Here is a 23,579-nt window from a genome sequence, read left to right as displayed (position 1 = left end):
GGAAAACATGTAAATTAATTCATAGCACAATTTTAATAATTCAAGACAATTCGAGACAATGCACCTCACTTCAAATAAAATTACCTTAACCTAACACTGACAATGTAATGGAATAAATACTTATAATTTACGAAAGCTTTCACTTAAGTTCACCTAATATTTTTCTCGCCTGTTTCTCATGATAAGATTCAAGTGGTAAGGATAACAAAGCCACATACAGATAGCATCAATTGGGAATGCATTAATGAGAGGTGAAAATATCCTGAAGGTTACAGACTAGTGCATTGTGCTCAAGTCGTATCTCAGTCGTAACCTTCTGCATGATTGGTTTATAGATATCCATTACATCACGCGAGGTATCAACCAAGGCATCTTGTATTGCTTACTATGAACAAAATAATGAAGGGGCTTAAAAGATGATCAGTTTCCATAGTCTATGAATAAATATGTTCAGATATGCCCCAAGGAACCTAAGCAGAATCAATCGAACGGGAGCGTACTTTCCATAACCATATCCAAATGATGTGCCTAATTATGAAATAAATAAAATTTGCTTAAAATTAAATAGAAGGCTTTCAATTAAATCTCACACAAAACAAATCCATAAGCTACAACAATGTTTCGCCTATTGAATAATAATGGTAAACTTATAATTGCCATCGTTGTTCTTTTATTTATTTGCATATTTGTAAATCGTGATGCGAACGTTGTTGTAGTTGAGGAAAGTACACAACCCTCTCAAAATCGCTCAAGTTTATTTAGTGTGCACTCACCGATTAGCAATAAGCCCGATAAAATTTCTTCGTCAAACAACTATTTCTGGGTTTTCGACCATAAATGTAAAATTCCACGACTTGATCCATTTTCCGAGGATGTCATGAATATTTTTAAGCCTCCCAAATTTAAGAAATGTACAAATCAGCCCGATTTATTTACCGTACGATATGACCTGAAAGAGAAGCAATATATAGTAAAATTCAATGAGTCTCTGTTCGTTCAGCTGTTTCCAAATATTTCCGACTATGGCTGTGTTTTTCATGAGATAATCCGAGGACCAGATGATTCCCTTTCCTGGTGCGTATAAAATTGTCCCAATTGAAGGTTGTTACAGCACCAGCTAGCAGTTTCGTTCATTTCAAAACTTATGCTGACCATTTCACTTCTAGGCACAAGAGATCCATTTTTTCCCAACGGGATTGGATTGTACCTCGTCACGTTCAGGGTATTGTAGTGGAATGTTTTGAGTTGCGCAACAGATCACGAGTGCTACAACGCGACGCATTTTCCTTTGTCCAGTATCCACTCAATTGCAACGAGAAGAACGATAAAGAACGTAGTCGGACCTTTCCTAGCGTAATAATGCTGGGTATTGATTCCATGTCGCAGATGAACTTCCAGAGGACAATGCCGCTCACAGCACACTTTGTGCGTCAGCCGGGCTGGTATGAGATGCTTGGCTATAACACGATTGGCGATAATATATTCCAAAATTTCATAATTTTATTAACGGGTCGATCATCGCAACAGTGGCTGTCATTTTGCAATATAAGAAAGCCGGGCTGCCTGGACGCAATCGCATTCCTCTGGAATCATTTTCACAATTCCGGTTACTTGACAGCCTATGCCGAGGACATTGCCACTTTTAATTTTACTCGACGGCCAGTGGATTATTATCTGAATCCTATAATGAAAGCATTCGAGAAGATCATGACAAAGTTCAGACGCCTTAAATATGACTACTGTTTGGGCCGCAAACAGAGTTTCCGGTACGTTTTTGACTATTGTCTTCAGCTGGTTCAGCGTTTTGTACACGAGACACCAAAGCCCTTCTTTGGTATCTTCTGGACGAAAAGTTTTAGTAACGACGATTTTAGTGGAGCGGCAAATGTGGATAAAGATTTTGTGACTTACCTTGAGCAGTTCAAGGAGCATGGCCTATTCGAAAGAGCAGTTGTCATTCTGTTCAGCTTGCATGGACAACACAAGGGACCCCTGATGGAGCTGTCATCTAGCTTTTTGGAAGAGCGATTGCCTATGCTGCACATTTATTTACCTCCCTGGTATCGAAAGCAGTATCCAAAGGTCGGCAAGGCACTTGACGTGAATCGTCGTCGGTTGAGCTCCACCGTAGACTTGCATTTGACCATTAAGAAACTGCTCCTGCAGGTGCAACCTGGCATTTCCTATCAGCTACCATGCGCATCATGTAAGACATTATTTGAGATTCTGCCCGTCAATCGAAGTTGCAACGATGCCGCAATTCCAAGTCATTGTTGCAGCTGCGAGCCGCATACCAGAGTGCCAAAGAGCGTTGCGGTGAAAGCAATGGCCAAGTTGGTTGTATATCGCATTAGACAATATCTGAGGATGAATAATTATGACGGGCAGTGCTACCGGTTGGAGCTTAGGAATTTGTTAAGAGCGTATCGCAAGCAGTACTTGGATGCTAAAGGTAACGAGGTGAAGTCAGATGATGGATTTTATTCGTATCGCTTGAGACTTACAACTCGACCAAAAGGTGCGTTTCGCGCAACAGTTTTTACCAATCTGAACGCTAATATCGTGAGAGTACGTGAGGAGCTGATAGAACGTTTGAATGTCTATCGAAATGACTCTTATTGCGTGACTTCACCCAGAGCCAAGGAGTTTTGCATATGCAGACCATCGAGCTGAAAATTTAAGCATTTAAGAAAAAAGAAAAATGTGTGTGCAAAAAAGGATACACATATTATCTCTAAGTGGCCAACGGATTTGCAAAACGAGAAACATTGAAACTTTTTTTTTTTTTTTTTTTTTTTTTTTTTTATATTTTGTTTATTAAGAAATCTGGTATCCTGTTACTCTATGTTAGCAACTTTTATCAGAGTGACATAATTACTTAGCTTAGCGATGATTGTGGTTTTACAATTAGTTATACAATTAGGTTAACAGATTACAGAAACATATTTTGGTGTAATTAACGAAGCTTGTCACCTATACATAACGATCGATTAGGTCGGTTGGGTAGGTCCTCTTCAGTCGCCTTCTTCTTCGCCTCCTTAGCAGGCTCCTCGCCAGGATGTTTGGATGGTTGTGGAGCTTTGTTGAGTAGCTCGCTGCTTGCCTGTTGACTATGTCGCCCACCATTGGAACCTTGAGGTCCTTGGCGATGTCGCGTGTGCGAATATACCATTCGGCTCCAGTTATTTTGCGCAGGGTTTTGGCCTGAATGATGCGAATTTTGTTCAGGTGTGTTTTTGCAGCTATACCGTAAACTTGAAGCCCGTAACGCCACACTGGGGCAAGGATTACCTTGTAGATTAGGACCTTGTTTCGGAGCGAGAGTTTGTTTTTGGAGTTGAGGAGCCAGCTCATTCGCCTTATCTTAGATTTGATGTTGCTCGTTACTGCAGAGACGTGCTTACTAAATGTAAGTCGTCTGTCGAGAGTGACACCTAGGTACTTGTGTTGACGATATTGCTCTAGAAGCTCACCATGAAGAAAAAGTCCGGGGCATGAGTCCTTGCGTAGAGTGTGGGTAACCGTGGCGCACTTTCCAGGGTTCACTGCGATGTTCCATCTACAAGCCCAGTTTTCAAATCGCTTGAGGTATTCCTGCAAGAGGTCAGTTGCCACGTACACACATTTGTTTTTTGCAAGGATTGCCGTGTCGTCAGCAAACGTGGCCACCAGAAGGTCCTGCCGATCATTCCGTCTGCTTGCATTTGCTGTGGGCATGTCATGTGTAAACAGGCTATATAGCGTGGGACCCAAGACGCTGCCTTGTGGAACGCCCGCTTTTATGCGTTTGGTTTGAGAGGCTACTCCATCCTGCACCACTTGAAAGGTTCTCTCAGTTAGGAAGCTCGCAATGGTGCTAAATAGCTGCGGATTCAATTTGTCCTTTATCTTAGAGAGGAGTCCTGCGTGCCACACCCGGTCGAAGGCTTCTTGGATGTCAAGGTATGCTGCCACCACATACTCTTTCCTGTGAAAGCCGTCCAAAATATAATTTGTGACCCGATGTAGTTGCTCAGGGGTACCGTGTTTGAGTCGAAACCCAAACTGGAACTTCGGGATCAAGCGTTTTATTTCCGGGGTATCCAGGACCCTTCTGAGGATGCACCTTTCCAGAATCTTACCAAAGGCAGGCAGGAGGCTGATGGGGCGATAGGATCCCAGTTGATTAGGGGGCTTTCCGCTCTTGTGCAACATGATTATATGTGCCTTCTTCCAAGCCACTGGAAAGTAACCTAGCCGAAGAGCTGCATTAAAAATGGCGACGAGAAAAAGCACCGCCTTGTATGGCAGTAGCTTGATTGTCTGGTTGTCCAACCGATCTTCCCCAGGGGCTTTGCTGCTTTTTAATCTCTTCATCTCCTGCTCTACTTCTTGGAAGGTGATTGGCGATACAGGGAGTGACATTTGGAGTGGCGCCTCCAGGATTTGCGCGACTCGCTGTATCCTTGCATGCGATGCGGTCTCAAACGGCTTGAAGCGCTCCTCCAAGTTGCAGGCAAAGGCTTCGGCTCTGTCCATTGGTGATCTGGCCCAGGTGTCATCGGGAAGTCGAACGGGGAACTTTGGCGCAGCTTGCCGCTTGTATCGACTGCTAAGTTTCCACAGCGCGAATTTGGAGCTCTCGTCTGCCGTTGCTTCCTCCAGCATGGTGTCTGTGGCATTTCTTTTCGAGATAATCAGCTCCTTCCTGACCCTGTTAGCAATACGACGATAGATCCTGTCAATCGTGGGGTCCTGGGTACGGACATACTCCCTCCTCAGTCGCTTTTTTAGGGCGAGAAGACCTTCCAATATGGGGGAAAACGTCCTTGGCCGCTGGCTTGTAGGGGCTGAGTAGATATGTGCGGGCGCAGCGTTGGCGGCTGCGGCATGTACTTGGTCCAACAGGGTTTGTACTGCAGCGTCGACGTCCTCAACTGACAGAATCTGCGTGTTTAGGTTGATCAAGCTATTTAGTTCGGCCTTAAATCGTTGGATGTTCGACCCAGGGAGGACAAGCCTGCGCTTTTTTGGGATCCTTTGTGCAGCCGTGTTGATCGTTGTGAGGAGTGGCAGATGGTCGGAAGATAGATCATACTCTTCGCGAACCGATAGTACGCTGTTGGGGATGCCCTTGAATATAAAAAAGTCGATACAGGAAGGCGTACTTTGCCGGTTGTACGGAAAGTGGGTAGGTCTACCGGTGGCCAGTACCTGGGCTGAGCAGGGAGTGAGCGCCTCATGGAGCGCAGTGCCTCTGCTGTCAGCTCTGTAGTTTCCCCACAGTCTGTGCTTAGCGTTGAAGTCGCCTCCAACGATGAATTTGGGGCCAAGCTGGCCAAACAGGGAATCAAATTCCGCTCGGTTCCAGGGGATGTTTGGTGGTAGGTATGCTGCCGCAACGAGGATTTCGCCCAAGGGAGTCTCCACCATGATAGCAGCCAGCTGTGTGTCGCTGGAGGTCACTGTGTGTAGATGGTAGTGTGCTAAATCCTGCTTTGCCAGCACTACAGCACCACCTCTGGCTCGTCCTGTAGGGTGATCCGCACGGTAGCAGACGTACCCCTCCATTGTTAGGTACAAGTTTGTGTGCAGATGTGTTTCTGAGATGAGCATGATGTCTACATCATGCTTTTTCAGAAAAAGCTTGAGCTCGTTAGCATTTTGGAGGATGCCACGAGCGTTCCACGATCCGAGACGTAACTGGGTAGCCATTATTTGCGGCTTTTTGGGAATCTAAGCTGCGGGGAACCTTGCGCATCCTTTAGCTCTTTAATGCTAACCAGAATGGTTGCAACTGCGGCATTCAGTGCTGCAATGGACTGCTGGAGGTTTTGAAGGATGCCTCCAAGGGAAGCGTCTTGCTCCTGAGGCCCTTGCAGTGGTTGTTGGAGCTGCATTGGATTGACGGTGGGCTGAAGAGTGCGCGCTGGGGGTTGGCGGACTTGTACATGATGGCCTGGCCGTAGCGCATCAGCATACGACAGGCCCTGTTGCACAATTCGGGAAGGTACGAACTGCTGAGTGGTTCTTCGTGTATTTTGAGGATGGCTATATCGTGTAGGAGGGGAGACATTGATGGCCGGCTGCCTGGCATTTAGTCTCACCTGATAGCTTTTGCATCCTTTATAGGAAGCAGCATGGTTTCCCTCGCAGTTGGAGCATCGCAGGTCTGCCACTGTTTTGGCCTGGCACTGCTCGGAGTTTGTCCAATGGGACTGACCGCACCTACCACACTTGGGCTGTTTGAGACAGTAGTTTTTGGTGTGGTCGAACTCGAAGCAGCGGAAACACTGCCTTATACTATTGTTCTTCCTCGGAAGCTCAATAGTGACCCGTTGGCGGCCAACCTTGTTGAGCCGCAGCGCTTCCCTGTTGTTAAGAGACTGCTTGAGATCGACAAACCAGAAGTTGCGACTTGGAAAGTCGTTGGTGGAGTCTGCATCACTTGTTGGCTGTCTGGCGCCCGGGTTGTAAAGGTTCGTCACAATATGGCCGTGCGATGTAAAGGCAGCTTCAATCTGGCTTCTGGGAGTGGAAGCGGCCAGATTTTTAACCACAACGCGGTATGGTCTGTCTTCCTTTAGGCAGAAGTGGGTAAATTGCACTCTCACTTCAGTGAGCTTGCGGACAATTGCTCTGTGGGTGTCGGCATCTTTGGCGTAAATTCTTAGATAGCCAGAGGGAGAGACCTTGAATTCATAGGCGTCTGCGCCCACTGCCTGATCTATGGTTCGCTCCATTGCGACAATATCGCTGACTCCAGGGACTGTTATCGGCCTGGGTTTGGAGATCTTTTTCGCTGATTGTTGTTGGTCTGTGACTGGAGGCGCTTCGTCGGCAGTGTCCATCTCGCCGTCATCGATTACAGAGGCGTCTTCCTGAGGCTCAAGGGAGGCATATCTGTTGCTAATTGCCGAAGCGGTACTGGGAGTTGCGGGCTTAGCTCCAGCGCGGCTGGTGTTGCGGTTATTTAGTTGCTTCCCTTTTTTTACGCCTTCGGATAATAATGTAGTCCCACGCCGTTTTTTTGCGGAAACCGTTTGCCAATCTACCAGTGGCTCTTCGAAGGCTGGCGTAGCACCTGCGTTCTTTATGGGAGGCAGAGGGGGGTTTGTGACACAAGAACCAGCTGCCTGGGTGCCATAAGGGGTGGACTGCAAGGTCGGATTGGCGGCTTTGGGGCGGGTCCCGATGGGCTCTAAAGCGGCGCGGCTTGTGCCTGTTGAGGCAGATGTCCTGCAGCCGCTGCTGGATGACGCTGTGGTTGTGGTGGTTGTTGCTGTCGTTGTGCTGACAGTGCCGTGCTGTTGCGGTTGCCAAGTCGAGCATTGCTGGGTACCGGCTGACAGCGAGGTGGAGGCGCCGTTCCGGTTTGCACTACTGGCGAGCACGTTGTTGTAATATTGGTAAAAATCTTCCAGTGGCCTGCTTCCGTCGAGGCGATCGACATTAGCGGCTATATTTGTAGGGGATATAATTGAGCTGTTCGGCAGCGGGTAGATTGGCGAATGAATTTCTTCGTTGTTTTGGGGTCGGTTGTTTGTAGCCATTGTTCTTTACTTTGTTATAATTTTTTCCCCACAGGGAGAAAAAAGAATAAAAAATAAAAACAAAACAAGTTTTTTACACTTAATTACAAAAATAACCCGTATTTTTGTAACAAGTGATTGATCACAAATTGTGACTTTAGTGTCAGCACTGTCACTGCAGTGACTGTTTTGCCAGCACTATCAGTGCAGCTGCAAGCTGAAAGCTCTCTCGCGAAAGCTTTGCTGCACTCGCGCACACACACACGCACTTGAGTTGCGATCAGCTGAGCGCAGCTTAAGTTTTGCAAGAACTTGTTCTCACGCACTGCACGCGGTAATTTTTTTGTTAAAATATTGTTAATTTGTATAACACTCCGGCTGCCAGAGGCAGCAGTTGCGTATAGTTTACCCACTATAAGCGGGATTTGTGTGGATTGCCCTGGGGCGGGCTTTATACAGTGTCACTGTCACTTTCTTGGTTTATGCCTGCTGCCAGCGGTGCACTAACGCGCACACACACACGAGACTGCAATTTTCACGTCCGATCTCCAGAGAAACACAAACGTAAGTGCACATTGAAACTTAAATTTTAAACAAACAATTAGAAAATGAAAAAGTAAAAGGTTTAGTTGTAAAATCGAATCATATTTGAATATGTCCAAAGCTGAACTTCAACCTATTTTACTCTAATATAAATGCAAATTCAAATAAACAAAGTAAGGCATAAACAAGTTGAACTTATTATTGAATTGTTTTTTATTCAAAGGAATAACAACTTTAAATTAAGAAAAATTTCCCCTGATATATGTATTAACATTTTACTAATTTATTAATTCGTTATATTGTTTTTATTATGAAGTAGGCCTTCGCGTTTGTTTCACAAATTCGAGAAATTCATAACTACAACAATGTTTCGTCGCCTAGCCCTCAAAAATGGAAAACTTGCTCTTGTCGCTTTTTTACTTATATTCATTTTTATATCTGTTAAGCGTGGTACGAATGATGGAGATGAGAAAAGAACACAATCCACGTCAATACATTCAACCCGATTCAATATGAAATTCACGATGCGCAAAGAGGCCAATAAAGCTCCTACCCGAATCAAAGATTTCTGTGTGTTTGATCACAAATGCAAAATACCACGAGTCGATCCATTTTCCAAAGAAGTCATGAGCATTTTTAAGACGCCCAAATTTAAGGAATGTACGAATCAGCCAGACTTATTAACCGTTCGATTTGATAGACAGAAGAGGCAATATATCGTACACGTTAACGAACTTGTGTCAATGAAAATATTACCGAATTTAAAGTCTGACTTTAGCTGTGCCTACTTTGAGATAATGCGTGGACCGAATGATTCCCTTACCTGGTGTGTTTATCAATTGATTTACAACACGTTTTACGACTGTTTGAATATCAACCAGTTATTGTAGTTAGTTAAAGGGCTTCATTAATGTTTATGTAACCATTTCACTTTTAGGAATTTTGGGCCCAGATATTTTGAACAAGATTGGGCCGTACCTCATCACATTCAAGGTATCATAGTAGAGTGTTTTGAGTACCGCAACAGATCGCGAATTATACAGCGCAACGCATTTTCCTTTATTCAGTACCAAACCGATCGAGACGAGAAACGCGACGAAGCACGCAGTCGGACCCATCCTAGCGTAATAATGCTGGGTATTGATTCCATGTCACAGATGAACTTCCAGAGGACAATGCCGCGCACAGCCCAGTTTGTGCGTCAGCCGGGCTGGTATGAGATGCTTGGCTTTAACAAGATTGGCGATAATACATTACCCAATATGCTTGCTCTGTTGACGGGTCTAACATCGCGTCAGTGGCGATCCAAATGCGATGTGCAAAAGCCAGGCTGTTTCGACTCGTTTACCTACCTCTGGAATAATTTTCGAAATGCTGGCTATCTGACTGCCTATGCTGAGGACACGCCCAGCATTGATACTTTTCACTATATATTGCCAGGATTCATTCGACAGCCTGTGGATTACTATCTACGCCCTTTTCTAATGGTCATCCAGCAGTTATTGGTTACGGTACAGCACTATGGTTACGACTACTGTTTGGGCCGCAGGCAAAGTTTCCGGTACGTGTTCGACTATTGTCTTCAGCTGATACAGCGTTTTGTCGACGAGACGCCAAAACCAGTCTTTGGTATATTTTGGTCAAATAGCTTTAGTCATGATGACTTTAGCGGCGCGGCAAGTGTGGACAAGGATTTTGTGCGTTACCTTGAGCTTTTCAAGAAGCATCGCTTGTTCGAAAAAGCAATTGTCATATTGTTTAGTGATCATGGCCAACGCCAGGGACATTTGATGGAGCTGTCATCTAGCTTTTTGGAAGAGCGATTGCCTATGCTTCACATTTATTTGCCTCCTTGGTATCGGCAGCAGTATCCAGAGGTCGCGCATGCTCTTGACGTGAATCGGCGTCGTTTGAGTTCCACCGTAGATTTGCATTTGACCGTAAAGAACTTTCTCCAGCAGGCGGATCCTGGCTTATTATTGGAGTCACCTTGCCTAAAATGTCAATCGCTACTTCAAATTTTGCCCGTCAACCGCAGCTGCGAGGATGCTTCCATACCCGAGCACTGGTGCACCTGTGACTCGTATACACAAGTTCCTTGCAGCCATTTGCTGAATTACTGGGCCAGGATAGTTGTCTATCGTATAAACATGTATCTGAGTAGGAATAATTATGAAAAAAAGTGTTATCGTTTGAAGCTCGCGAAATTACAAAGAGCTGAACGCAAGCAGAACTTTGATGAAAATGGAAATGATGTGATGCCGTCCAATAGACTTCAGACATACCGCATCAAGTTCACCACCCAGCCAAATGGGGGCTTGTTTCGTGCAACGTTTTTGACAGACTGGGAAGGTAAAGTGCAGGTACGCGAGGAATTTATAACACGTTTGAATTCCTATCGGAATGAGTCGTTTTGCGTTTCTGATCGCACCGCCAAGATGTTTTGCGCTTGTTTAAAAGCACGTCTAAAGTCTTTATATGATGTGATTGATATCAACGACCGAGGGACTCCAAGTTGAAATAAAATTTGCATATAAAACAAAACTGTAGACTTATTTTTGGGAGGAGTTCACATTCTAGCAGAGTGAACCCCATGAGCTGGAAAATTACTCGTTGAACATATCTTCCAAGTGGAAGCTATATAAGATTTAGCTATCCGACCGTTTCTATTTAACTTATCAAAGTTATAATCTGTTTTCAGCCTTCCAATTCTTAAATAACGAGTTCTCACTATAGTTTTAAAATGTTACATCGATTCGACTTATCCAGAAAATATAGTCCGAGTCAGGCTTAAAACAAAAAGCTTTTTGTAGATTTCCGAAAAGTCAATCAAATACATGTTCAATATTTTAGTAAGTACAGCTCTGGTAATTAGCTTTTACTTAATTTAGTGGGCTCTGATAATTGGTTGTACAATTTCAGACGAATATCAGATACTGGCTCTCACAATCTTGAACTGTGACTTTATCTGAAGGCGGGTAGATGTTTTTACAATTTTGAAAAACGTTCCCAAAAAGTTTTGAAAGCAAAACATGCTACAAATTTTCCAGACTAGTGCTTCAGCTTGGTAAAGAACTCATCTTCCAAGGTCTTTCGGTGAGTGCAAACGGCTTAATATTCCCAAGCAAATCATATTTATATGAAGAATGGCAGCAAAGTCCAAATTGTTTCATATGAACAAAGAACTCTTGGCATTTATAATTAAGACACGGCTCAACTAGTGATCGACTAGTCTCAGCAATGTATCAAATATTACTCAACAATACCGGCTAAAATCAAAAACATTAAAAAATTAGTTTTAAGGGAATGCCAAGACGTAAAACGATGATATTAATACGCAAATACCTAATCATATTCTTTGGAGTTTTATTGATATTTATTTGGCTAAGTCATAGAGATAAAAAGGATGATCCTAAAAATAGTTTCGAGTCTTTTCCACCCGTATCAAAGGAGATGACTCCGGGCTGGCTAAAGGCAGACTTTATTGCAAGAGAAAAGCAATTGCGCGAAATGGTCCAAAGAGGCAAAATGGCAGCTCGAATTGCCGCAAATCAACAGGAAACAAAAACGGAATCACCCGATGACAATGTTGCTGAGGATGTATTAAACAATTTTGAATTCGAGCGAAGTCCAAGAAAAGAGACAAAACCATCACGATATTTTGTGAACAGTACAAAATGCAAGATGCCCTATGCCGATCCCTTCTCGCGGGAGGTAATGGAGGTATATAATCCAACCAAACTGAAGGTCTGCACGAATACGTCGGATCTCTTTTCTCTGAACTACAACCGTGACACGAATCAGTACAATTTGCATGTCAATAGGGAGGTTATGAGAAAACTGAATCTCCGCGTAGCCAGTTATCGGTGCAACTATCGTGAGGTAACCGGGAGCTTCAAGGAAAATCAGGAACACGACAGCCAGTAAGCCACTTGAATCTTTAACTTGGCATAATCAGCATAATTTCTACAATTGGGTAATTCACTCCATTTAGGGTACATCGGCCTGTCTACTTTGATCAGCAATGCACGCTGCCGCAACACGTACGCGGAATTATTGCCGAGTGTCATGATGCAAGCAATGCTACAAGGATTCTGCAACGGGATGCATTCGCCTTGGTCCATGCAAACAAGAAGAGCGCACGAATAGAAACCCATCCACTGGAACGCCAGCCCAGCGTTATAATCCTCGGATTGGATAGCATGTCGCGCATGAACTTTCAGCGGACAATGCCGGAGACGGCGAAATTCGTAAGGCAAGAAGGCTGGTTTGAAATGGAGGGCTATAACAAGATTGAGGACAGCACTTTACTTAACTTGATGCCTGTGCTGACGGGTCACAAGTTGAATGAATTAAGTAATGTTTGTGATATGCACTCTGAAGGCTGTTTGGACCAGTTGCCTTTGATTTGGAAAGATTACAAAAGCGCTGGCTATGCAACAGCTCTGGGGGAAGATACCATAGATGAAGGTTTATTTGAAATGGGTTTTCCCGGCTTCATTCAGAAACCAGTCGATTATTACCTACGCCCCTTTCTAATAGGCATTAGTCGCTCTATGAACATATATCAAAGGTTTGGTTATCAATACTGTATTGGGCGTCGGCTGAGCATCTCGTATGTGAACGACTTTTGTCTACAGTTTACTTCACGTTTTGCGGAGGAACTGGACCAGCCAATGTTTGGCTTTTTTTGGAGCTGTACATTTACTCATGACTTTTACTTTGCCGCCTCAAGCTTGGATGGGAAATTCGTGGATTACCTGTATCACTTGAAGCAACATAAGCTGTTTGAGAAGTCCATCGTTATACTTATGAGCGATCATGGTGCACGATTTGGCGATCTTTTAGAATTGTCGGATCATTTTCTGGAAGAGCGTTTACCTATGTTGCACATATACTTGCCACCCTGGTTCCGTAACACATATCCCAACTATGCTGAGGCTTTGTATATGAATCGCAATCGCTTGAGCTCAAACTTTGATCTGCATAATACGCTGAGGCACATTCTCCGACTTAACGCCTCGACTCGAGCGGATCTACCACCTCTGGCCAGTTGTCCCAGCAGCCAGTCACTGCTTCATCCTTTGCCAGAGGAGCGCAGCTGTGAGGATGCTTGCATTGGAGAACATTGGTGCACTTGCAACGAGTTCATAAAGCAACCACTAAACGGGGATATGTATTTAATTGGAAAGCAAATTGTATATCATATCAATCGCTGGATGCTGGTACATAACCACAATCATTTATGTCAGCGTATTTTGCTCCAGGATATGGAATATGCGGAAAAGAAGGTGCTGTTCGAGGAAAATGGCAAAGAGACAATGTATGGATCAATTGTCACTTATCGGTTGCGTTTCCGCACCTATCCTGAAGTCGGCAAATTTCAGACCACGATTCGTTATAATCGCGAACTGAAGACCATAGAGGATTTACATGTACCGGATATAAGTCGATTGAATAGTTACCGGAAATATGCAGAATGCATTGACGATAAAATTGCGAAAAAGTTCTGCTTTTGCTATCCCAAAGCAAAATTAGATGGTTTTATGGACAACTGGAAAAATATGAAGTTAACGACTTTAGCGACACTTTAAATCCGTTGGTTAGCTTATTAAATTTGTATGTGTACTTTGTGGCAAAATAAAAATTATTATATTCAGAATAATCCAACCATCTATTCGTGTCCAAGCAATTGACGTTTTTCTGCACTGACTTTTCGATAACTTCACCGTTGTTATCGACATTGACCAACACTTTTTTGTGTCATTTAATTGTGATATGTCTGTCCTATGGCAGCGATAAAGCTGCGACAGTTTTCATTAATTGCAGTGATTTCGCAGTAAACGTTTCTCTTAACAACTTATTTAATTCATTAAAAGTGACAATATGAAAATTGTAAAAACGCGAAAATTCTCATTCAAAAATAATAAGAAAAATAATGCTAAAAATAAAATTTTTTCGGTTTTGAACCGTTCACAGACCAAAGGGTCTTCTGAAGAAGACAACATGGACACTCAGGACTCGAAATTAAAAATAAAGGTTACCGTTAAACTTACCAATGAACTGGACAAGGAAATAGGTTCCGGCATATCATTCATTGCCAAGCCCAAAGCACTGAAGCGTTCACGAGCTACTCAAACAAAAAGGAAGTTTTTAGCAGTCAAAAAGCAAAAACTTGAATCTGACGACGATATAAAACAACACTCTAACCAGAAAGTTAAAAAGGCCAAGTCCATGTACAAAAATATGCAAAAGCATACGGCCAACGAGCAGCCCGATGCCATATTACAAGCCGAGGCTCAGCGTTTACTACAGCTCCAGTCGGAGGCATATAAATACTATTGTCAGAATTCGGGCTTTCGCTTGGCTTCCCTTTTCGATGCAATCAAGCAGGGAAAGCCAATATCATACCCAAATCTTACGCAAACTGCAAACCAGTCGGATAAAATAGGCAAGATCCAGTGCAAAAATATGCAATTAAAGACAATCGACGAGCAGCCTGATGCCATAGTACAAACTGAAGCTCGGCGTTTGCTACAGGTCTATCCGGAAGCCTATAAATCCTACTGCCAGAACTCAGGTTTTCGATTAGCTTCTCTATTCGAAGCAAACAAGCGGGGTAAGCCAATGTCAAGCCCAAATCTTCAAAAAACTTCAACCCGGATGGCTGAAATAGGCAAGTCCCAATGCAAAAATATGCCAAAGGATCAACCAATGGAAACAGTAAACGAGCAGTCGACAGTAATTCAAACTTCGTATGAATCTTACTGCCACAATTCAGGCCTTCGACTGCCTGCAAAGCGGGAAACGCCAATATCATCTCCCACAATTTTAAAGGGGCCAATGCAAAATCGTGATATTTACGACGTTATCCGACAATGGAAGGAGGTAAAGCCTGTATCATTACCAAAAATTCTAAAGACTCCAATGCAGATGCCTAAGGGCAACTCCAAGCGCCAAGTTGTTCGAAATTCGAATCAGCCTGACTACGAACTAAAAACTGAGGCTCAGTCTGAACTACACTTCCAGCCGGATTCGTATAAATCTTACTTTCGAAATTCTGACAGTCGATTGGCTCCACCATTCGCAGCTAATAAGCAGAACGTGGGCGCATTAAAGACTCGATTGATGTTTGATTCCAGAAATGATATTAAAATAACATCTAAATATAAAACTGCAGCGGCCATAACTATGAATAGACCATTGGAAATGATGAGGGGACAGAATCGTATCAAGACTGATCCGAAGTTTCATGTCCCATTCTCAAATCGGCTTATGTTAAAATACAAAGAGCAATACAAGAGCAATAACAACATGTTCAATGAAGCTAAACCATGTCAGCCAATATTACATCGCAAGGGGCCAGAGATTTTCCTGCCTGAAAGCGCTACTTGGCGCTGTTCGGTGCTCTAAATAAATTGGAAAATTATAAATTATAAATAAAAGCAATGCAATAAGCTTTAAATAAAACAAATATTTGTATCAAAACTATTTTAAAAACGGAAATACATATGTTAATGTTATACAAAAAACTATAAATACAAATTGAGTGCAAATATTTGTTGCTTACTTTTAAAAGAAATCAAATAGTATATTTAAAGATCTATATTTACCACTAATTTATTTCCTTTATATGGATTTCTGGTTTGACATTTAAACAAAAAAAAAAAAAACAAAACTTGCAATCAAAGCAAAGGAATTAAGTTTGAAGGGTATTAAATATGAAATGCAGATACGGTCTAGGTATTTTGCACAGATTTAAAAATCTACATTTGGTCGTTCCTTTTATTTATTCATTATAGATTTTAAGGTGTTCTTTTAAATTAAGTTTTATATTAGTTTGTTTTTCTTTCACTCTAAGCTTTTTGCTATTCGTAATGCTACCTTCAATTGTATTGAAACCGTGAAGTGAAGGCACTTACGAGTTATTAAGGTGTATGTCACTGTGTTTATCTACTAAACTTATTCAACTTTGAATGCAATGAAAATAAATTGCCCCTAATTCTTTTTAGCCATTATTAAATACTATGTATATCAAAAACCACCAACTAAGTGGCGCCATGCTATAAAATATTAAATACCAACAAAACAACATTAACAATAGAACTTGGGCTTAACGAATTTCGCTTATAAAAACTATAAAACTCTGTAATAAGATCGTCTTTATCCTATACTCGTCCGATGCTACATATATGAATCTACCGGATAGCGTTCGGCCTCCTCGAGCATATGGCGAAAATCGACGGGTTGAGCAAGCGGCGCTACCGGCCCAGTGCCAGGTCGTCCAGCCACATGTCCGTTCATCATTTGTGTGGGTCTCTTAGCGCTAACCAGAGCACTGCCCCGACTCTTCAGATGGCCATTCATCATGCTAACATGATGACTGATCGTGGGCACCGCGCCCGGCACATTCGTCTCCAGATCGTGCAGTATGGCATCCGTTTGTTCGTTGCGCATCACGTGATTGCCCAGCGTCTCGGAGGCATCCTCGCCTTCAAGTTTATTGGTCAGCTGTTGAATGTGATTCCGTATAAGCCGCTCGAATTCGCGCTGTACGGAGGGACTGTCCGTGTCGCCATCGACCTTAGCGAAAAACGTATATAGTTAATTAACTGACGCTTAACGGGATTTGCCAACTTACAATCTGTAACCGATTGCTGCTGTCCATTGTCTTCAGCATGGGCAAGGTCTGCTCACGGAATAGCTCCAGACGACGTCGAAACGAGGAGACCGTATCGTCTATACGTCCCCGACCCAGCTGTAATTTTGAGCAGTCCAATAGTATGGTGGGTGGACGTTGTTTGTACTAGAATGGAAATCGAATTGAAGTTATTTTTTTTTTATCTATATTGATTATAGTCAGTAAGTCAGCAAGATTTGAATTGTTTCATTTTAGGGCTCTTTATTCCATTCTAATTGTCAATGCCTAGTTGCAAAAGGGTAACTTGCTGGAAAATATTTAGCTGGAAGGCTAGCTAAGAATTTGGCTAATGTTGTTGTCAACTTTAACATCAACATTTTGACATTTACCACCTAAGAGAGTAGCTAATTGACCCACCTTATTTTCAAAGTATTTGACCTGCTGCAGATTGCGTGGATATCCATCAATGATAATGCCCGATTTATCCTGCAGTTGACGTATGTTGTTATCCAGCAGCTGATTCAGCGACTTCTCCGGGGCCATTTCGCCAGCAGCAAGAGCCTCTTTGACGGCATAGCTCTCGGTGTTGGCACGTGGCGCAGTGTCCGTAATGTTGCGCAGTAGACGACCCACGCTGTATCCATAGAAACGAAACTGTTAAAGATCCGGAATCAAGTGTGTTCAGAGCAGGGCTTACCTGATGTGTGACCAGCCCGGATTAAGGCCAACCGCCTTTAAGCACAGTGTGGCCTTGTTACTGCCCGGACCACCAATTACCCAAATAATGGGCGGTATGGTTGGCTCCGGTTCAAAGCTGGCATCCATGCTGTTGCCGGCATGACTGAGCTTCGGCTGCTGGGTGACAACTACGCCGCTGTCGTCATCAGCACTGGTGCCGCCTGTTCTGAGAGTCGCTGCAGCTGTGACCGTATTGGCGGCTATGTGAGATATCACAGCGTTTGTGACATTGCGCTCACCTGGCACAGGTGCGACGACTTGGTCTGTAATGTGAGGCGCTTGGGCTTGACTAGGTGCGGTGTCTACGCTAACTATACTGCCGGGTATATCATGTATCCCTCTGCCCATACCTGTAACTCCATTCAGTATGGCCTCTTGATTCTCGAGCGTGCTCAGTATGTCAAGCACAGCGGTGCGAAAGTCTTTATACACCTCTGTAGGCGCACGCTCGCCATTTACCTGTTAAGTGTAGATGAATATGATTAAAGCCAATTTTTCAGATGTGTAGAATTTATATGCTACTCACGGCCAACAGCATATCGCTTTGATCAAAATAATCAGCGACTGGCATCACATTTTTAAAGAAATTTTCCAATTCCATTTTGGCTAAGGAGAGTACAACATGACCTAATTTAGCGCCATAATCGATTTGTTTCTGTAGCACCGACTGGCGCCAGGATATTAGGATAACGCCATTTACGACTTGTATCTGAAATTAAATAATTGGTTTCATAATTTTTAGCTCAAAAACTTGTATTTCCTATTTCAATTGCGATTGAAGTTTTGTTTAAGCGCTAATAGAATAGTTTTTAATAAGTTTAGTTTATATTTGTTATCAAAAATGATTTTTGCTACATTCTCAAAGTAAACGAACTTGTTTGACATAAAAAATTCGTTTATTCCAGAAGCTCTTTAATAATTGGGCTCATAAATTTCGAAAATCGTGTACAACTTATATTGCTAACATTAACTAAACCTGACCTCTACCTGTAGCATTATGTAAAGCCCAATGTGCCTCTGGAGGCCACTTCAGCCAATTAGCATATACATATGCGTGAGTATAGGTATGTGCATAAGTATATTTTATTGTTATGTGTACGACTCAAAATTCATGGGAATTAGGCCTTAACAAATAAACGTCCACCCGTTTGGCAGCTAATTAGTTCAAATGGTTCAACAGCAATTTGCTGAACAAACACATGAAATTCCCCATCAAAACAAAATAGTCCAAATATGTTTCATAATAAATTCGAGTAAGTCTGTATGTTCGACAATATAAATATATAAATAAATATTGCTTAAGATTATGTAATTGGGGAATTACCTTCTCGGAATACTCGACAACGTCGCGCATGGAACGTGGATATCCAGATATTAGGTATGCTTTGGCAGCTGGAGCCATTTTCATTTCCAACATCAACACCTCGGTGACTGTTTTCGACGATAGTTGCGAAAAGTCTTGCATATCTGCAATTTAATTGTCATCAATTAAAATTAAATATATTTATTGTAAAATAGCGAAAGTTCAAACTAAATTCCTGTTTAAGATTGGTTTGAACGCAGTTATTGGCTTAAATTTTGGCCTAAAAATATGATCTGAATTAAAAATTGGCATCTGCCTAATTAGTTCAAGAAAACTAAATGCTATTTAATGCATCTTAATTATTATATATAAAATATATAACAAATATAGATTGCCTTTCGGGTTTTGGTTCGACTGTTTCATGGACAACTCTTCTGGCTTAGGATTCGGCTCACAGAATAACTTCAGCTCGCTTTTAAACCTGTTTGCGATTATCCGATCCCTTAAGTATATGTATTCCACATCAGCATCAACATCCGAGTATTTCTTTCTTTGTTTCTATGCAAATTAGTTGATCAGTTTTAAAGCTTTCGTCTTCAAACTTAGTCAGAACTCAGCATTATCGAACTGCACTCTCCATCATTCTCAGATATTTCCAAATAGGGAAATGTATACAAGGGTGTTACATCTTCCGAAGATATCCCTACTTATTCTATTTTAATATGTCTTATTCTTGTTTTCGTTGCATTCTAATTGTGACTTAAATGTTTTTTGTCAAATAACTGGCCTTTACCATTCTTTAGATGTAACAATTTCTTTGTAGCCAGAAACGTCAAATGCGGCTGCAATATGTGCAGGCCTATGGCTTATTATTTTTTGAAAATGATTTGATGGAAAGACGGAACTCGAATGATAGAAGAATGATCTTGATTTCCTTTATGGTTGTTTTTAATTCATTTAAATAATTTAATAATATAGATATAGAAATATGTATAATGAATTGAATTTGTTGAAAGCAAAAACAAAAACTTACCATTTCCCATTGCATATTGCTGCAGCAGATCCATCATATTGATGTGCGTAACACCGCGTCGCTCCTGCATGAATGTATCGCAATGGGTGACCTTGCCACTACCTGGGCCGCCTAAAACAAATATCACTGGCACCTTGGGCGGATCGAATTTGATCTTTCCAGCATTTTGCATATCGATAGCAGCGATGTTGCCCGAACCGAGCCGCCCATTGCCGTTCAGTGCCATAACGCTGCCAGGTCCGGCATTTGGGCCATTTTGATTCCGTGTATGATTCCAATCGTTGCCTGGTTCGCCGGTATCTTGTGCCGCGCTGGCATCTAAAATATCATTTTCAAACATAATTCGATTTGATGGGCTACACACAAGGCCCAAAGCAACAGTTGAGCGGGGCTGGGACATTAACAAAACCGGAAACCGGATGTGCTGCCAAGTTAGCGCCCCGCCTTGTTACGTGCCAAACGGCATTAGCGCAATTCCTGCCACAGACCGGAAGCAATTTGTTGGGGGGTAGGAAATTAACTGTACAATGCATATCATTAAAATATATGTTTAACAATTATTTAACTGCAGACTCGGCGCCAGCCTGCGTCATTCTAGCCCGATTCGTATATATGTGTTATGTATTTTCATTCATGGAAAATCAGCTGCGCAAAAGCGTTGCCTACCCTCGACCGCAACGCCAACAATTTCGCGTATTTCCAGTGGGGTCTGCGATTAGAACTGGCTCTCAGGCTTTACAGCTCGTGTATTCTACATTCCTGTGACATTTTTTTTTCTTCTATTGATTTTCCTGCAGTTCTATTTAATTGACATGTTGTTTTGTTATTGTTGCTATCCCTTTTCAGAGCACATTAAGCGATTTGCCTTGTTTTGCTGTCTCTCTTATTTTTTTGGATTTGTTTTTGTATGCGTTTCGGATTTTTATATTAGTTTGTTGCCTGTTTGATGGTCAACGAACATGTCCAAGGACCTATCGACGAGGCCGTGCTTAACACAAGCGCCCACCACAAATTACAGCGTTTGTGCAAGGTCCTTTGAAATATTTTGTCAAAGCGTTTTGTATATTCAAGTGTTTTCCACAACAGATTGAGACACATTATTGGCTTTAGAGCTTTAGAAGCAGCGCAAATTAAATACAAATTGTGCTTAAATAACTTCATCATTTCACGTTTGTCTTTCTGTGCTATGCACCGACAATAACTTAACCATGGACTAAAGGAAAATTAAACGAAAAATGCAATTTGATTGCTTAAAAACAAAGCTTTTTCTTGTTTGCTCTCTTAAAAGTTTTTATTACCCTTAAACTACACAAGCAGATAATGCTACTGTTCAACCCAAATATGAGAAATATTAATATGTAAGCAAAATAAAATTATAAGACCGAACTAACCTACTTCAAAATGAGAATATATTTTTTTTAGACTTTTCTAAGATCTGGAGAAAAAAATATATATTTATTATTCTATTATTTTCTTAAAAAATTAAAGCCCTTAAAAAGAACTCCAGCAGGGTAGATATATATCTATTTAAAGAGTGCACTCAACCATATAAATATATATTTTTCTTGTACTTAGGTGCGCTCTTTAACCTTTAGCCTAATAAAATGTCAGGCACTTGACTTCTACTTATCAAAATATTTTTAAAGCTTCTTCAAGTAAGTCATATTAAACACGTCGCATGTAGAATAGTTCTGTACATTATTTTCTTTTTGGACTTTTTTTTTTGCTTTTTTCGGTTATATGTTTATTCTACATTCCGGCTGTTTGTTTTGACTGTTGCTTTGGGCCGGCTGTGTTATCGGAGGCCTGTTGGACAAAAGTTGAATTTTTACAGCTACCGCATTGCTTACCTGTGTCTAAACAAATACCCATTATCCATTCGGTGGCCAGTATAGCTGAATTTTCGCAATGTCTTTTGCCTGGTTTTCCACTCGTGCCCCACTCAATTAACGCATATATTGAGAGAGGGTGAGAGTTCAGTGCGCTTGGTTATGAAAATCAGATTGGAACTTTCCACCAACGTTTCAACTATATGCACTCTTTATTTTTCGCTAGACTCTGTTTTCTTTTATATTTTTTTGTTTTTTTATTTTTTAGAACTTTATGTTGAATATATTTTTTTGTATTTGTTACTGTATGTGGTTCCGCTCTTTTGGTATCTCTGGGCGACACGTTAACGTTCGTTGGCAACACGCACAGGAAAATTGTTTACTACATAGCGCCGGTTATTTCAGGCTTGGCCGTTACCATAGCCCATAAAACGTAATATTGCCTCTGATTTGTGACTGCGATTGCGGTACTGTGTAGTACAAATATATGCAGGTTCTGCTGCCCGAACGTCCGAAACGAGACTGAATTTCAAATATGACAAATGGTTCGGTTTTTACCAGCTACAATCCTCGGCAAATGGTCAGTTAGGCAGGCGCGCGCGTTTCCAATTAATGAATACTTTATGAGTTCCAGTCGTTCATATGATTCACAATGTATTCGTATGGGTTAACTAAGTATTATATGTGAACAGGCGGCATAGACCAATGTTGAATTTGACCGGCAGTTTGTCATAGCCCCAGCACTGGAAAGTTGTTTCTCTATCCGATGCCGTGCGCCGTTCTGGGCCTGTGCCTGGGCCGCCGTTTGTTTATGCAATCCAAACAATGTCCTGGCCAGCCTGGTGCGTTCTCACTAATCTTTCAGGTTCTTTTGCTATTTCTGTTGATGCTCCTGTCATATTGTTGCCCTGCTGCCATCCTGTCGACATCGTTGATTATGCCTGTCGTTTTTGGTGTAAATAAGACCTCTGACTTGCAGCTGTTCATTTGGTTAGCGCAGCTCAAGTCACACAAATACTACAGTTTGCTGCTTCAAATAATGCCCAGCATAACTTTAGCTTAAAATTTTTTAGTATTTATCTGACTTTAAATCTTATACTAATTCTAAAGTTAGCAATTAAAATCAATTAAAACTCCTCAAAGCACATATAAATATTAATTACCTGCAACTGTTAAAATCTGTCAAATTTGACAGTATTTCAATAATCAATTAAAAGCTTAATTTCGAAATATCAATCTCAAAAAGCCTCGTACATTATTAATTTAAGCTGATTATTTTAAACCTAGTCAAATGCTCTGTGCTGTACATAAAATGTTCACCTTTCATACGTGCAAACCATTCATACTTAGTTCTGATTGGTTTGGATGCGTTTTTGATGGATAGAAAATTGCACAATTATCGTCATAATCTAAATTGTTAAATCCGGTAGGGGAAACTATGGCGGGTGTCTCTGAAATGAGTAAAAGTCGAAAACTGATGGGTGCATGCTAGGTGCAAGAGATTTTCAATTAATATTTCAATCAATTGATTGCGTGTAATTATACTGTAGGTTTTACAGCGAAAATAAAATAGAAACGTTGAGTTTGGCATTGACAGTTGACAGCTGTCGAAATTTCCAAAGTAGATACATATGTTCAATTAAATTTCTATTGATTTTGTTTGGCCTAATGATGAGAGAAAACAAAGCGCGGGTCAATAGGCACGACAAGGACACAAAAAAGAAGTTCAAAGCTGAAGGAAATTTCATATCGATCAAAATGCTCACATATATCGACCCGGTGCCCTAAACAGATGCGTCGCCTAATTTGCGTCTAACACTGGAACTCGTGACATGCCATGTCCGGCCGTTGGCAAGGACAATAACGACAAATGAGATTGGCACACACACTCACACACGCACACACACACGACCACACACACCTACTGGGCAGGACAATCAGGCTAGCTACTCTGATTTTATTTTTTTATTAGTAGGTCCTC

General features: G+C 41.8%; 3 protein-coding genes and 1 long non-coding RNA gene across 6 annotated transcripts in view; 2 read left to right on the top strand and 2 right to left on the bottom strand.

The window, feature by feature from the left end:
- Nucleotides 1-14: 14 nt before the first annotated feature.
- LOC116651424 (uncharacterized) lies at nucleotides 15-906 on the bottom strand. The gene is made up of 2 exons (XR_004304428.2): nucleotides 774-906; nucleotides 15-528 (listed from the first exon to the last, which is right to left on the bottom strand). It is a non-coding gene; the product is annotated as an uncharacterized lncRNA (long non-coding RNA).
- Nucleotides 554-2,973, top strand: LOC6627391 (uncharacterized). Its single transcript, XM_002051045.4, has 2 exons — nucleotides 554-1,074; nucleotides 1,167-2,973. The coding sequence occupies exons 1-2, from the start codon at nucleotides 617-619 to the stop codon at nucleotides 2,671-2,673; spliced, it is 1,965 nt and encodes a 654-aa protein (XP_002051081.1). The 5' UTR covers nucleotides 554-616; the 3' UTR covers nucleotides 2,674-2,973.
- Nucleotides 2,974-7,985: 5,012 nt separating this feature from the next.
- The window catches only part of LOC6627418 (UPF0585 protein CG18661), a 67,345-nt gene continuing 51,751 nt past the window's right edge, over nucleotides 7,986-23,579 (top strand). The window contains exon 1 of the transcript XR_011416777.1: nucleotides 7,986-8,075. The gene's annotated coding sequence lies outside the window, so the exon portion shown is untranslated. The remainder of the gene's footprint in view (nucleotides 8,076-23,579) is intronic.
- LOC6627412 (uncharacterized) lies at nucleotides 16,089-22,135 on the bottom strand. Of its 3 annotated transcripts, none has more exons than XM_070209385.1 (9): nucleotides 21,620-22,135; nucleotides 19,770-20,087; nucleotides 18,758-18,900; nucleotides 17,960-18,142; nucleotides 17,673-17,892; nucleotides 17,393-17,615; nucleotides 17,113-17,329; nucleotides 16,696-16,860; nucleotides 16,089-16,637 (listed from the first exon to the last, which is right to left on the bottom strand). In XM_070209385.1, exons 1-9 carry the CDS (start codon nucleotides 21,639-21,641, stop codon nucleotides 16,239-16,241), a joined length of 1,890 nt encoding a protein of 629 aa, XP_070065486.1. In that variant the 5' UTR covers nucleotides 21,642-22,135; the 3' UTR covers nucleotides 16,089-16,238. The 3 variants fall into 3 exon arrangements, with proteins under 3 accessions (XP_070065486.1, XP_070065487.1, XP_015028098.1); XM_070209386.1 differs by having other exon boundaries at nucleotides 17,393-17,696; nucleotides 17,784-17,892; XM_015172612.3 differs by having other exon boundaries at nucleotides 17,393-17,892.

Source organism: Drosophila virilis, chromosome 4 (genome assembly GCF_030788295.1).
Source record: "Drosophila virilis strain 15010-1051.87 chromosome 4, Dvir_AGI_RSII-ME, whole genome shotgun sequence".
Classification (NCBI taxonomy): domain Eukaryota; kingdom Metazoa; phylum Arthropoda; class Insecta; order Diptera; family Drosophilidae; genus Drosophila; species Drosophila virilis.
This window is presented reverse-complemented; position numbering and strand designations above follow the sequence as displayed.

Bases quoted from the DNA above. Each gene is read 5' to 3' on its own strand.
- LOC6627391 (XM_002051045.4), top strand. From the start codon at position 617: ATGTTTCGCCTATTGAATAATAATGGTAAACTTATAATTGCCATCGTT. The intron at 1,075-1,166 runs GTGCGTATAAAA...TTTCACTTCTAG, and splicing joins CCAGATGATTCCCTTTCCTG to GCACAAGAGATCCATTTTTT.
- LOC6627412 (XM_015172612.3), bottom strand. From the start codon at position 21,641: ATGGGTATTTGTTTAGACACAG. The intron at 20,088-21,619 runs GTAAGCAATGCG...ATGATATTTTAG, and splicing joins GGGTATTTGTTTAGACACAG to ATGCCAGCGCGGCACAAGAT. The intron at 16,638-16,695 runs GTAAGTTGGCAA...TTTTTCGCTAAG, and splicing joins GCAGCAATCGGTTACAGATT to GTCGATGGCGACACGGACAG.